General features: G+C 41.6%; 1 protein-coding gene across 4 annotated transcripts in view; it reads left to right on the top strand.

Annotated features, from left to right (window-relative positions):
* LOC142483298 (importin-8-like) overlaps positions 1–14198 on the top strand; it is a 101444-nt gene that overhangs the window by 11542 nt on the left and 75704 nt on the right. For all 4 annotated transcript variants that reach the window (XM_075583399.1, XM_075583401.1, XM_075583400.1 and 1 more), the window contains 4 exons: positions 1888–2022; positions 2365–2464; positions 3012–3088; positions 3156–3272. In XM_075583399.1, the coding sequence (XP_075439514.1) occupies positions 1888–2022; positions 2365–2464; positions 3012–3088; positions 3156–3272 (429 nt within the window). The remainder of the gene's footprint in view (positions 1–1887; positions 2023–2364; positions 2465–3011; positions 3089–3155; positions 3273–14198) is intronic.

Below are 14198 nucleotides of genomic sequence, written 5' to 3'. Positions count from 1 at the left end.
ACTCAAGGTGTAAAAAAAATACCTGTGAGTAAAAAAGGTGAAAAGGGAGGACAAGGGATTGGGGAAGGAAGGGAAAACAGATGGGAGGGGAGGGGAGGGGGGGGGAAAAAGGGGGGCGTTTAACAGAATAAAGGCAATTGATGGGGATAAAGTTTCGGGGATAGACCCCTTCTTTTGGCCCGTTCCCTGCGATCTGTAGGACCAAAGGTACTTCCCTTGCTCTATATCCTGACCTCCTAAAATCAAGAAACGTGAACCAATGCAACTAAAGAAGTCTCTGTGGGGGTAAGCCCAGGCATACCCAAATTGGTACAGAGAGCAGCCAAAGCACTGGTTCGGGCACTACGGGTCTGTAAGAATAAAATAAGTAGGAAGCCCTGGAGCCGCGCTTGTCCCTGCCAATGAGGGCTTAGTTGGCCAACGATGCTCAAGTGGTAAAGCGTACATAAAAACTCCACCGTACTCTACTCTATCAGCAGTGAACTCTTCTGGGTCACAATTAACACTGAAATCTACATGATGCTGTAAAAATAAATATGCCAAATTCAGAAACAAACAAAAGAGACGTTAGACAAACATGGCTCAATCCACCGAATCTTTGCTCCAAAAATAGAAATAAAAAAACAAACAAAACTTCAGTCTCCTTCGAGGCCTAATTCAGGGGCATGGTGGCCCTCTCTAATCCCTGACCATATCGGCGTTGATGGTGAGAATTAGATCCTCTGCCTTCATATCTCCTTTTGTTCCCTCTTCAATGGGGTTTTGTTTTTCAGTTTTTTAATCTCCTTTTTCTTCTTGGCAGCTCTTGCTCCCTCAGGTCCCGCTTCCACTATAGTGTTTATAGTAGGGATCTCAAAGTCAGTCCTCAAGGGCCACTAACAGGCCAGCTTTTATGGATATCCCTACTTCAGCACAGGTGGTGCATTCTTCCACTGGGCCACTGATTGAGATAAAAAAAAAAAACCTAAAAAACAAAACCGAGTTTGAGACCCCTGGTTTGTAGTGTCTTCCCCCCACCCCCCTCATATGCATGTGGTATAAAAATATTGCCATGGTAAAAATAATTGTACTGCTGACAATATGCCTTTAGTGAATAGGTTGTTGGCAATAAATAGCAATGTAGGGAGATCTCAACCTGAAGGTGAATCAGGCATTATGTTGGGGGGAAATAAACTTAGGTAAAATGTAGATGTGTTGTTTTGTTGGCTACTGCTTGTATTTCTAGGTTTGTGGGGGGGGTTGGATTATATGAGTTGGTAGTGGGAATCAACATCTGATATGATTTACAGAATGTGATCATCTTGTCGGGGGGGGGGAGGGGTCTAATTATATCGCCCACCCCTGGCAAGTCCAATAGAGAAGGGGATTTTGTCATTTTTAGTTCAATTTGATTTCTAAAGTTTAGACTGAGGCAGTGATTCTGTCCCGTGAGTTGTCTGCATTGTGCTTGACATTTGTACAACCAGAGATGCCTATATATTATCTTGTGGAGAATCACATTATGTCTCCAAGTCTAGAGCTGCAAGGTTTGAAATTTGAGACGGAGGCATCTCTTACAAGGATGTTCAGACTCGCAAGATCTGTTCTGATGGTCTGTATATACTGGCAGCCTTACTCCCTATCAAGGCCCCCTCTTCCCTAGTGTTGAGCTGTCCAAACTGATCCCATAGATATGTCAACCCCATTGTCCCTGAATGAAACAGAAAAGCAGAGGTTTGCGGTGTACGCAATGCATCTTTTTGCCATGTATAGCAAGCCTCCGTTTGGAGGCTTTAATTCTTAACCTATTTATTGCAGTGTACCAGGCCTCCCAGCGTAGGGTTAGGGTTAAATTACCGCACATGCAACTACCAATGTTGGCTGAAGGTTAAATTGCTCCTGCACTAGGTTCTGTTGAAGGTATTGGAGCAACATCGACAGAAGCAATATATCGCCCCACGGGTTCTCCAGCAGACACTCAACTATCTGAACCTAGGGTTGTCTCACTCAGTCACGTGGAAGCAGCTGAAGCCACACATGCAGGTGAGTGCAAAATAGAAAGAAAGTGGCCTCTCCCACTGTGTGCCTGACTGATAACTCGGAGGAGGAGCTGGGATATCTTTGTGACACTCAGAAGTTGTTTGTGGCTTTAACACGATTAGAACACCAGGTTCTATAAATCTTTCACAGATAATACCATAGTTCATGTGTCATACTGTCCGTGCTCGTTATTAGACCGCCATGATATTTAAATGTTTAGTATTTCGCCTGTTAATGCTGCCCTATTCATTTTACTTTTTCTGTCTGCTTCAGCTTTTTTGGTTAAGTAGAATATTGTGTTTCTTCTGGAGGCCTCCCCACCAAGGATATGCTCTTCTCTCCTAGGGTATTGCTGAAGATGTCATTTTCCCTCTTATGTGCTACAAAGACGAGGATGAGGACCTGTGGCAGGACGATCCCTATGAATATATTCGCATGAAGTTTGGTAATCTTTCCCCTCTTCTCCCCCCCCCCCCCCAGCTTATTTTTTTAAATTTTTATTGTGCCAGTTGAATGGGTTACAGAAGAACAAATATACATAAATAAAAAAAGAGCAATTACTGTATGCAAAAAGGCAAAATAGAGGGTAACCGGAAAAGGGGAGCAAGGGGTGACATGTAGTCACCATCTGAAAATCATCCGAAATCAGAAAGACATCCCAATTTGTATCTTCATGTTATGCCATGTCTGGCCAATCTCCACACCTCATTGGTAGGAATTGTCACGGTGTACAAATGATAGGTTCTCGGTGCTGGACAGCTCCTTTGGTTGGTGATGGGTGAAAAAATCTGTACACTTTCAATCTTTGTTTCCTCGATATTTCCACGTGTATCTGTAATCCTCCATGAACCCTCTCGTTTCCTGATTTGGGCGACACCTAGCTGGACACTGGTTAAACGTGTTTATTTGAATGGCATAACTGCCATATCATATAGTTCTCTTCATGTGTATAGGTGCTCATTACACACCCATCTACTTTCTTTGTTTCCTAGATGTATTTGAAGACTATGTGTCTCCATCCTCCGCAGCACAAAACCTTCTATATACTGCATCAAAGAAAAGAAAAGAGGTGGGCTTGAGACTGGATGAATGTCTGGATTTCTGTCGGACAGACATTAAATGTCTCTTTGCTTTAGGTCTTGCCGAAGATGATGGCCTTTTGTTACCAGATCCTTGCAGCGTCCTCTGTAGATCCTCGGAAGAAGGATGGGGCTCTGCATGTTGTGGGGTCCCTGGCAGAGATCTTATTGAAGGTAATAATGTAATATTTTAGGATGAGGTCTTTGTAGAAGTACAGAAAGAGCCTACTGTTGATACTCATAAACAGTGTTCGACAAACCTATACATTTGCTTGCCCCGGGCGAGTGGATTTAACCCCCGAGCGAGTAAATATTGGCCCAAGCAGCACACGTTTGGTACTAGGTGGCGAGTAGATTTTTTTGTGTGGCGAGTAGATTTTTTGGTGATTTGTCAACCACTGCTCATAAACATTCATTTGCTAGTTTTTTTATTGTTGTTTCATAAAATGTCACTTTTTTAGTTTGTGCATTTTTTAAAAAGAAAATAGTAAAAAAGAAATAAATCAGAAGTGCACTTTATTTACATGTGACGCAATGTTTGTGAAAACAGCAGTAACTTGTATTTGAGAGATTAGCCCATCCTTTTGAGTATAAACACTGTATATGTAACTGCTGCTAAATGCCAGATATTGATATCTCTATTAATGTTCATATTACACCGTAATGTTTGGTCTCTCTGCGAGCGTCAGGTGTGACGGAATGTATTAATATATCGCACCTGCCTGTATGTATTACTGAACTCAAGTTAGGGAGTGATTTGCAGTAAATATGAAATTTTGGTTGAGTTCTGAGGAACCCCTGTTGTGATGAGCAGGAAAGGCTAGAATTTACATCGCTTGGTCATCAAAGGCTAAATTGCTAATTGCTTATGCTTGGCCCAACTGACCAAAGGAACTAACCAGATAAGTGTGACATTTCACACTGGTCAATGGAAGTCCCAAGTCAGCTTCAAAAGCTTCAAAGGGACTTTTGGTAGACGGCACGGCGCCGTATCTGGGAAAGAGGGGGTTAAAATGATATATAAGTCAGAACCACCTTTTACCCATTGTTCTTAATGTTCTTCATGCAAATGTTCTTCATGTCTGCATGTGTCCTGCATGTATTGCTGTGATGTCAACTGAAATATGGGAGAAGTGGCCAAGTCTGTATCCTGATGGCCTTCTGTCCTAATCTTTAAGTAAGTGTCTATATTTTGCTGCTGTTTGTACATATCTGTTGTGTTCACCTATCCTAAGGAATAAATACAATTTGTTATTTCTAAGTCTCGTCCCAGTTCAAACCCAGGTGTGTATATATATATATATATATATATTTATATATAGTTTTGGTGTAAATTACAGCCTGTCATAAGCTACCGTGGCATTTAGGAATTACATCTCTTTACTATGTAGCCCCCTCTTTTTCAAGGAACCAAAAGTAATTGGACAATTGACTCAAAAGCTGTTTCATGGACAGGTGTGGGCTATTCCTTCGTTATTTCACCATCAATTAAGCAGGTAAAAGGTCTGGAGTTGATTCCAGGTGTGGCATTCGCATTTGGAAGCTGCTGCCGTGAACCCACAACATGCGGTCAAAGGAGCTCTCAATGCAAGTGATACAGGGCATCCTTAGGCTGCAAAAAAAAAAGAAAATCCATCAGAGAGATAGCAGGAACATTAGGAGTGGCCAAATCAACAGTTTGGTACATTCTGAGAAAAAAAGAACGCAGTGGTGAGCTTTGCAACACAAAAAGGCCTGGACGTCCACAGAAGACAACAGTGGTGGATGATCGTAGGATCCTTTCCATGGTAAAGAAAAACCCCTTCGCAACATCCAGCCAAGTGAAGAACACTCTGCAGGAGGTAGGCATATTATTATCCAAGTCTACCATAAAGAGAAGACTTCACGAGAGCAAATACAGAGGGTTCACCACAAGGTGCAAACAATTCAGAAGCCTCAAGAATAGAAAGGCCAGATTAGACTTTGCCAAACAATATCTAAAAAAGCAAGCCCAGTTCTGGAACAGCATTCTTTGAACAGATGGAACCAAGACCAACCTGTACCAGAATGATGGGAAGCAAAAAGTATGGAGAAGGCTTGGAACGGCTCATGATCCGAAGCATACCACATCATCTGTAAAACATGGTGGAGGCAGTGTGATGGCATGGGCATGCATGGCTTACAACGGCACTGGGTCACTAGTATTTATTGGTAAGACAGAAGCAGCAGGATGAATTCTGAAGTGTATAGGGATGTATTGTCTGCTCAGATTCAGCCAAATTCAGCGAAGTTAGGAAATGAAAGGGCTCCGGCGCAACTGCGCATAACAAACTCCAAGCAACTCCCGGATGGCTTCAACAAAACTTTATTGCACCGAACACACTAGGGCTACACCACTGTCTCCCCCTCTACGCGTTTCACCCTCTGGAATAGGGCTTCGTCTCGGAGTGGGGAGAAGTGGAATGAACCTGATATTTTATACTTAAAAGCCCGCGAAAACGGGTAAAACTGTTAACCCCTGCGTTGCATAATTGCCCATACCTTAAATAACGTAATAACATATGGTAATACATGAAATAAATTAATTTCAAGAACCCACATGGTATTATCATAGTCAATATTATAGTGGGCTTATCTTATCATAGAGCAATGCCACAGGGGTATAATATAATCTGTAAGCAACATTTCCAGATGAACTGTACCCCTGATTGTCACATATCATTAAGCATAACACAGCTTCAACCAAATAGCCATAAGTGAAGGTATTATTAAGCCCCATTCACAACGTTAATAGTGCATTAGGGCTAAAATGTGGCTGGTGATTAGATTAGAGACATAAATCAGGGATACAACAAGGAAGAAATAACAAAAAGGGAAGAGGGAAAAAAAAGGGGGAAAAAAAGAGGGGGGGGGGGGAAGGAAAGGGATCTGGAGTGGTGGAGAGGAGGATCTAATGAGGTTCTTTGAATATCTGGCAGACAACACACTAAATCTCAGATTTACACATTCATCTGATATGTATCAAATACAATTTCTAGATCTCAATTTATATATTGATATTGAAAATAAAATCCAATCTGATATTTTCAGAACACAAAATGCCAGGAATTCATTAATTCATGCAGAAGTTGTCATTCCCGCCCTCTGGTCAGAGGCATCCCAAGAGGACAGTTCCTTCGTTTACGTCGGAACTTTTCTTCTTCGGAGGCCTTTGTACACAGGGCGGGTGAGATGAGGGACAGATTCCTGTCAAGGGGGTATGACAAAAAGGACCTCGATCTAGCCTACGAGATGGCTAGTGGTACCGATTAGAGATGCGCTTATCAATATGAATAAAGGTCAATCCAGTGAAGGTACACAATTCGAGAGCACGGATGCGCCTTTCTTTATAACCAACTATAGCGAACAAGCCAATGCCATTAAATCGATTATTTGGAAGCACTGGTCCACACTATCTTTGGACCCACTATTGCAAAAAATGGTCTGCACTGGCCCGCGTGTAGTTTTTCGCAAAGCGGCTACATTAGGGAACTTTTTGTCACCCAGCATGTTACGGCCTAATACCCAAAAGAAAAATAGGCTGACTTTATTTCCCAAATTAATGGGTTCATTCAAATGCGGTCGCTGCAAAATATGTCCCCACATGAAAAAAGTAACACACTTCACCAACCGTGATAAAACCCGTAGATTCAAAATAAAATCCTATATGTCATGTCAGACAAGCTTTGTGGTTTATCTGCTTAAATGCGGATGCAATAAACAATACGTGGGCTTAACTAGCAGAGTCCTTAAGATCCGCATTTTAGAGCATCTTAGACTAATACGCAACCACGACATGCTGCATCCAGTATCTGTACACTTCAATACCTGTCCATTGGGTGCTTTGCAATGTTTAGCTATAGAGCGCATCCCTTTACCTCCACGTGGAGGAGATCGGGTTAAAATCCTGCATCAGCGAGAAGCTCATTGGATTTTTGCTCTAAACACTCTGCAACCCAATGGACTCAATGTAGACTGGGATCTACGGTGTTTCTTATGATATTAGTTATTTCTTTTTGTGTAGAGGTTCTTTGAAATCCGTTCTGTCCTTGCATTTTTAATTTTTAAATGATCATCATTTAGCTTATTTCTATAAATTTGTTTTGCTATTTATCCTCCACGTTTGTTTTTTCCACTCTTCCATATCCCCTTTCCCAGGGTTTCTCCCCCTTCCCCCCCCCCCCTTTTCCCTTTCCTTCCCCCCCCCCCTCTCCCTCTTTTTTCCTTTTTCTTTTTTTTCCCGATCTTTTTTGTTATTTATTCCTTGTTGTATCCCTGATATGTCTCTAATCTAATCACCAGCCTCATTTTAGCCCTAATGCACTATTAACGTTGTGAATGGGGCTTAATAATACCCTCACTTATGGCTATTTGGTTGAAGCTGTGTTATGCTTAATGATATGTGACAATCAGGGGTACAGTTCATCTGGAAATGTTGCTTACAGATTTTATTATACCCCTGTGGCATTGCTCTATGATAAGATAAGCCCACTATAATATTGACTATGATAATACCATGTGGGTTCTTGAAATGAATTTATTTAATGTATTACCATATGTTATTGCGTTATTTGAGGTATGGGCAATTATGCAACGAAGGGGTTAACAGTTTTACCCGTTTTCGCGGGCTTTTAAGTATAAAATATCAGGTTCATTCCACTTCTCCCCACTCCGAGACGAAGCCCTATTCCAGAGGGTGAAACGCGTAGAGGGGGAGACAGTGGTGTAGCCCTAGTGTGTTCGGTGCAATAAAGTTTTGTTGAAGCCATCCGGGAGTTGCTTGGAGCTTGTTATGCGCTGTTGCGCCGGAGCCCTTCCATTTCCTATCTCCAAACAGAAGGCTGCACGCGGGAGCTGTAGAGCAGAGGAGAGCAGGACCCAGACTGAAGTCGCGATATAGGTAAGGGTTAATTCATTTCCCAACCTACTCCAGTCACTAGTGGCCATGCCAAAGCTCTCTCTCTCTCTCTCTCAGCACAACATGACAGTTTGACACCATAGGTGCTATTGCTACATTCCGAAGCGTAGGACAGTTGTTTTGTTAAATTCAGCGAAGTTGATTGGACGGCGCTTCATTTTACAGATGGACAATGACCCAAAACATACTGCGAAAGCAACACAGGAGTTTTATTTATTTTTTCCCCAATCTTTTTCCTTTTATTGGTAGCATATAGTAAAAGCATACAAGTACATTATATTTGTGAATACATAACATGTAAGATAACATTGTTACACTGGCGACACACTTTATTCGAGCACGGCTAGTCCCGCGAATTCGGGTATACTCGGGTGTATTCAGGTTTCTGATATTTTTCAGCCAGAGTGCATTGCGTTATTTTCCGGCAGGAATTTAAGCTTTTTATTCCGGCTGGTTACAATACTGCAATGCCGTCAAAATACACATGGTGGCGCTTGCGAGCTATTCTCTGTGAAGCCGTCCCCTATAATGAATTGTAATGCAGTATATATATATATATATATATATACAGTACTGTATAACAACAACCCCTGTAAGCCCTAACATACAGTACTGTACAGTACTGTACTGTACTGTATATGCACATACATAAATGATACTACTGTATGGGCGGCGGGGGCGAGATGTGTTTGCAGCAGAGAGAGATCCGCTGCTCTCTCTCTGCGCAAACATCCACACATTAAAAATTATTTGAAATACATTTTTATTGATAGTGTAGATGTGCAGGGGGTCTCCGGAGCTGAACCGCGTTGGTTTTAGGTCTGGGGACCCCGTGCCCCCCGAGATACAGGCCCCTTTAGGGGGTGCCGGTATCCAGCTCTGCGTTAAAAGCCCCGATCACGTGACCGCGGCCTGTAAACCAAGCAGAGCAGAGGGATACCGGCACCCCCTAAAGGGGCCTGTATCTCGGGGGGCACGGGGTCCCCAGACCTGAAACCTGTGCGCTTCTGCTCTGGAGACCCTCTGCACATGTACAGTATCAATAAAACACATACAATATACAGTATAAATAAACACTCGTTCTTTACCTTAGCGTCTATGCGCTATGGTAAAGAAGCATTATTTTAATAATATTGTAAAGTGAGCAGGGGGTTCCCTGAGCCAGAAATTAATGATTAATGCTCAGGGAACCCCCCCCCCCCCTGCTCCTGATCAATATTATTAAAAATACGGAAAATGCTGCGTCATTACCATAGCGGATAGCCGCTAAGGCAATGAAGGGGTTAACCCACCGTGCCCGCTTTATTGTGTGTAGTGGGGATGGGTGAGGGGGGTATTTGGCCCTTGGTGTGAGTTTACGACTTGCGGGAGGGGGGGGGGGGTTGCGGGTGCACTTAACCCCTTCACGATCGTAGCAGTTAATACCGCTACGGTCATGAAGGGGTTAAGCCCTCCCGCTACCCCACCCCCCCCCCCCCCCGCAAGCCCTCCCCAACCATCGTTGGGGCGAATACCCCATTCACCCACCCTCCCGCTACCCACAATAAAAAAATACACACACACAGCAGCCGCCAAAAAATAAATAAATAAATGACAATAAATACATTTGAAATACATTTTTATTGATAGTGTAGATGTGCAGGGGGTCTCCGGAGCTGAACCGCGTTGGTTTTAGGTCTGGGGACCCCGTGCCCCCCGAGATACAGGCCCCTTTAGGGGGTGCCGGTAGCCCTCTGCTTGGTTTAAAGGTCCGATCACGTGATCGCGGCCTGTAAACCAAGCAGAGCAGAGGGATACCGGCACCCCCTAAAGGGGCCTGTATCTCGGGGGGCACGGGGTCCCCAGACCTGAAACCTGTGCGCTTCTGCTCTGGAGACCCTCTGCACATGTACACTATCAATAAAAATGTATTTCAAATGTATTTATTGTCATTTATTTATTTATTTATATTTATTTATTCATTGTGCTGCTGCTGCAAGTCGTAAACTCACACCAAGGGCCAAACACCCCCCTCACCCCCAATAAAAAAAATTCACGCACAGCAGCCCCACAATTAATAAATAAATCTAAATAAATAAATAAAATCTATGTAAAACCCCCTCCCCTATTCTCGCTTTTAAAACGCCCTGCCTTCTCTCTAATCTATGTAAAAAACCCTCCCCCTATCCCCCTATTGTGTGTGCGTTAAGCTTCCCTGCAAGCTATGTAAAAAAACCTCCCCCTATTGTGTGTGTGTTTAAATCTGTCTGGCCTGTGTTTCTGAGTGCTGAGTGCTCTGCGTTTAAAGGTCCCGATCACGTGATCGCGGCCTGTAAACCAAGCAGAGCAGAGGGATACCGGCACCCCCTAAAGGGGCCTGTATCTCGGGGGGCACGGGGTCCCCAGACCTGAAACCTGTGCGCTTCTGCTCTGGAGACCCTCTGCACATGTACACTATCAATAAAAATGTATTTCAAATGTATTTATTGTCATTTATTTATTTATTTATATTTATTTATTCATTGTGCTGCTGCTGCAAGTCGTAAACTCACACCAAGGGCCAAACACCCCCCTCACCCCCAATAAAAAAAATTCACGCACAGCAGCCCCACAATTAATAAATAAATCTAAATAAATAAATAAAATCTATGTAAAACCCCCTCCCCTATTCTCGCTTTTAAAACGCCCTGCCTTCTCTCTAATCTATGTAAAAAACCCTCCCCCTATCCCCCTATTGTGTGTGCGTTAAGCTTCCCTGCAAGCTATGTAAAAAAACCTCCCCCTATTGTGTGTGTGTTTAAATCTGTCTGGCCTGTGTTTCTGAGTGCTGAGTGCTCTGCGTTTAAAGGTCCCGATCACGTGATCGCGGCCTGTAAACCAAGCAGAGCAGAGGGATACCGGCACCCCCTAAAGGGGCCTGTATCTCGGGGGGCACGGGGTCCCCAGACCTGAAACCTGTGCGCTTCAGCTCCGGAGACCCCCTGCACATGTACACTATCAATAAAAATGTATTTCAAATGTATTTATTGTCATTTATTTATTTATATTTATTTATTCATTGTGCTGCTGCTGCAAGTCGTAAACTCACACCAAGGGCCAAACACCCCCCTCACCCCCAATAAAAAAAATTCACGCACAGCAGCCCCACAATTAATAAATAAATCTAAATAAATAAATAAATAAAGACATGAAGAGAAATAAATATATACTGTACAGTATATACTTTGTATATATATACACTGTATATATATATATATATATATATATATATATATACAGTATACATATATACACTGTGTGTATATATATATATATATATATATATATATATATATATATATATATATCATACAGCTATATATATATATATATATATATATATATATATACTGTGTGTATATATATATATATATATATATATATATATATATATATATATATATATATATATATATATATATATATATATATATATACTGTATGTGAGTGAAAAGAGAAAAAAGTAACCCGTATGGGAGCACTCAGGTATGCAATTGATATATTTGTTTATTTATTTGACACAGTGCAAAAAGGGATGAATAAACAGTACATGATTTAAAAACACTTAAAAAAGAGGCATGGACCCTTAAACACTAATGAACAGCACTAGGGAACGACACACACTGTCAACCCTAAACATGAAAAGGATAGTGACTCAAAAAACACTAGGGAGAATCAAAGTGAATCACAATACAGTAGGTTACTGGGTTTAAAGGCACCTATACAACGCTAAGGATAATGCACACTACACACCAAAAGGTAGACTTGTCAAAGTATAAATGACAGTCTCAAAGCATCACACATCTGCATTAGCATACAGTAATATACAGTAACCAATGCCTACAGCACAAATCATGTGTAGGAAAGGTGGTAAGGTGGAATGAAATCCCTAGATGTGTAGAGCAATGAAGTTAATGAATAGCATACTGTACAGTATAAAACATAACATTACAATCCACACAGTACATTGCATTTACAGTACTGTACATTGTATACTGTAAATGATGCATAGCATTAAATCTATGCACCATATACAGTACTGTACATTCTGCAAATGAATGTTAACAATATAATTGCAAGCTACTCTACCAGTAAATACTGTACAAACACTTCCAAACAAGTCAACTTAACTACAGTATTTTAACCAAGCAAGTAAACCAAAATCAATATATACTGTAAGTAACAACCAGAAAAGACAATTTAAAAACAAACTAACCCTTACAATACCAAGGATTACATCTATCTAATTGTAAAAAACCTTATACATTATACACAGCATTGTTTAAAAACCCCTTCCCCTCTAATGTTTGTGTTAAGCAGATTACACTGAAGGGAGAGAGATATAAAGGCCTAAAGCCCCTTCCCCCCTAATGTTTGTGTTAAGCAGATTACACTGAAGGGAGAGAGATATAAAGGCCTAAAGCCCCTTCCCCCCCTAATGTTTCTGTTAAGCAGATTACACTGAAGGTAGAGAGATATAAAGGCCTAAAGCCTTACCTGCATTGGTAAACCCTCCCTGCAATGGTAAACCCTCCCTGCATTGATGTCGTGTAGTGTACAGTATGTAAATGTGGGGAGGAGGGGGGCCCAATGTGCATAATGTACTGTGAGGTCTAACCACCCTCACCCCCTACCCACATACTGTACCGTTACCCCCCCCACCCCCCCCCCCATCCTGGCCATGGCCCCTCACGCACAGCAGCTCCACAATTAATAAATAAATATAAATAAATACATGAAGAGAAATAAATATATACTTTATATATAAATGTGAGTTTATAAATAAAATAAAGAATATTATTTCTAGGGGCCCTAGAACAGAAGTTCCCACGCCAATTTCGCGCTCATTGCTCTTTTTTTGCTCTTTTTTTACAATGTTGCTGGTCTTGCGGCTTTGCAGTATGCAAGCAAAAAGCGCAGTGTATGAAGTCTGGGTGAGCGCTTTCCACATTTGATGCCTACGGCACCTTCCCATTTCTACACACTTCAATACCTGCACAGTTGGTAGCGCTTTCCATCCCAGCTACCATTCTGGATATTCACCTTTCACAGGCCATTCTTGCCCGAGTCTGTCCTATCAGACAGGGGCATTAACCTGTATCCACACCACCTGGACAATTTCTCTCTGTCAGAGACTTGTGCTATTTATTTTATATATTTTTGTGTAATTATTCATGCAAATTTATGCTCATTTCATATGTGGTTTTCAACATAAAGTGGCTGCTGGGCCTGATCCTAACTCATACAGTATACAGTAGCGCTTCCCTGTTTGTTTGTTTATTGCAAGCAAAAAGCAGTTTGTAGTACTGAGTGTGAGATAAATTACTGTATTTATCAGTGTTGATCAAAGAGAGTTGATCAGAAGGATTCCCCTTATATACAGTACGTAGAATTAATAAAATTGTATTATTTTCCGATATCCGCAGTGATTCTGGTCAACCTGACAGATTTTTAGTAATACAGTATACTGCAAGACCATGTGTTGTCTACCCTTTACTACAGTATACTGTACTGTATGAATGACAATAGAGTGCTGTATACTTTATAAGGGGAATCCTTCTGATCAACTCTCTTTGATCAATACTGATAAATACAGTATCATATTTATACCCCTTTAGCACCTGTCGTTCCATCCTATGCACCCATTTACTGTACAATGGTGATTGCGGTCGTATTCACGTACTTTATGTGAGATAAATTAACCAGTTCTTTTATTGCTGAAGTCGCCACAAAATACTTTTATTTACAAATACAGTACAATACAATGGTGAAACATTTCAAGTTACCAGCAATTCAAAACATCAACACACAATAATACATACTTTACAGTACTGTATACTGTACTAGTATATTTGGGCCTTGTCTTTGGGGGTTTATTCATGCAATTATTAGGGTGACCTGGCGTTGGAAATACTGACACAGTACAATCCTACAGTACAGCTACACCACCCACCCCCTCCCTTAGAGTTTTTAATCCCTCCCTGGCCAAGCATCAATCGTCTGGCTAATCCAATCCAAGCCATTGTTTTGTTAAACTGGCCCTGGGCTGTTCAGAACAGCCACTGCTTCTAAATTACTGAAAATATACAGGATAAATATACAGTGATGTGAAATAATCCTTTCTGTGTGTCTGAGAGGGTTGAAAG

The sequence above is a fragment of the Ascaphus truei genome, unplaced genomic scaffold (assembly GCF_040206685.1).
Source record: "Ascaphus truei isolate aAscTru1 unplaced genomic scaffold, aAscTru1.hap1 HAP1_SCAFFOLD_317, whole genome shotgun sequence".
In the NCBI taxonomy this organism is placed as follows: domain Eukaryota; kingdom Metazoa; phylum Chordata; class Amphibia; order Anura; family Ascaphidae; genus Ascaphus; species Ascaphus truei.
Note: the sequence above shows the minus strand (reverse complement) of the source record. Positions and strands in the feature narration are given on the sequence as shown.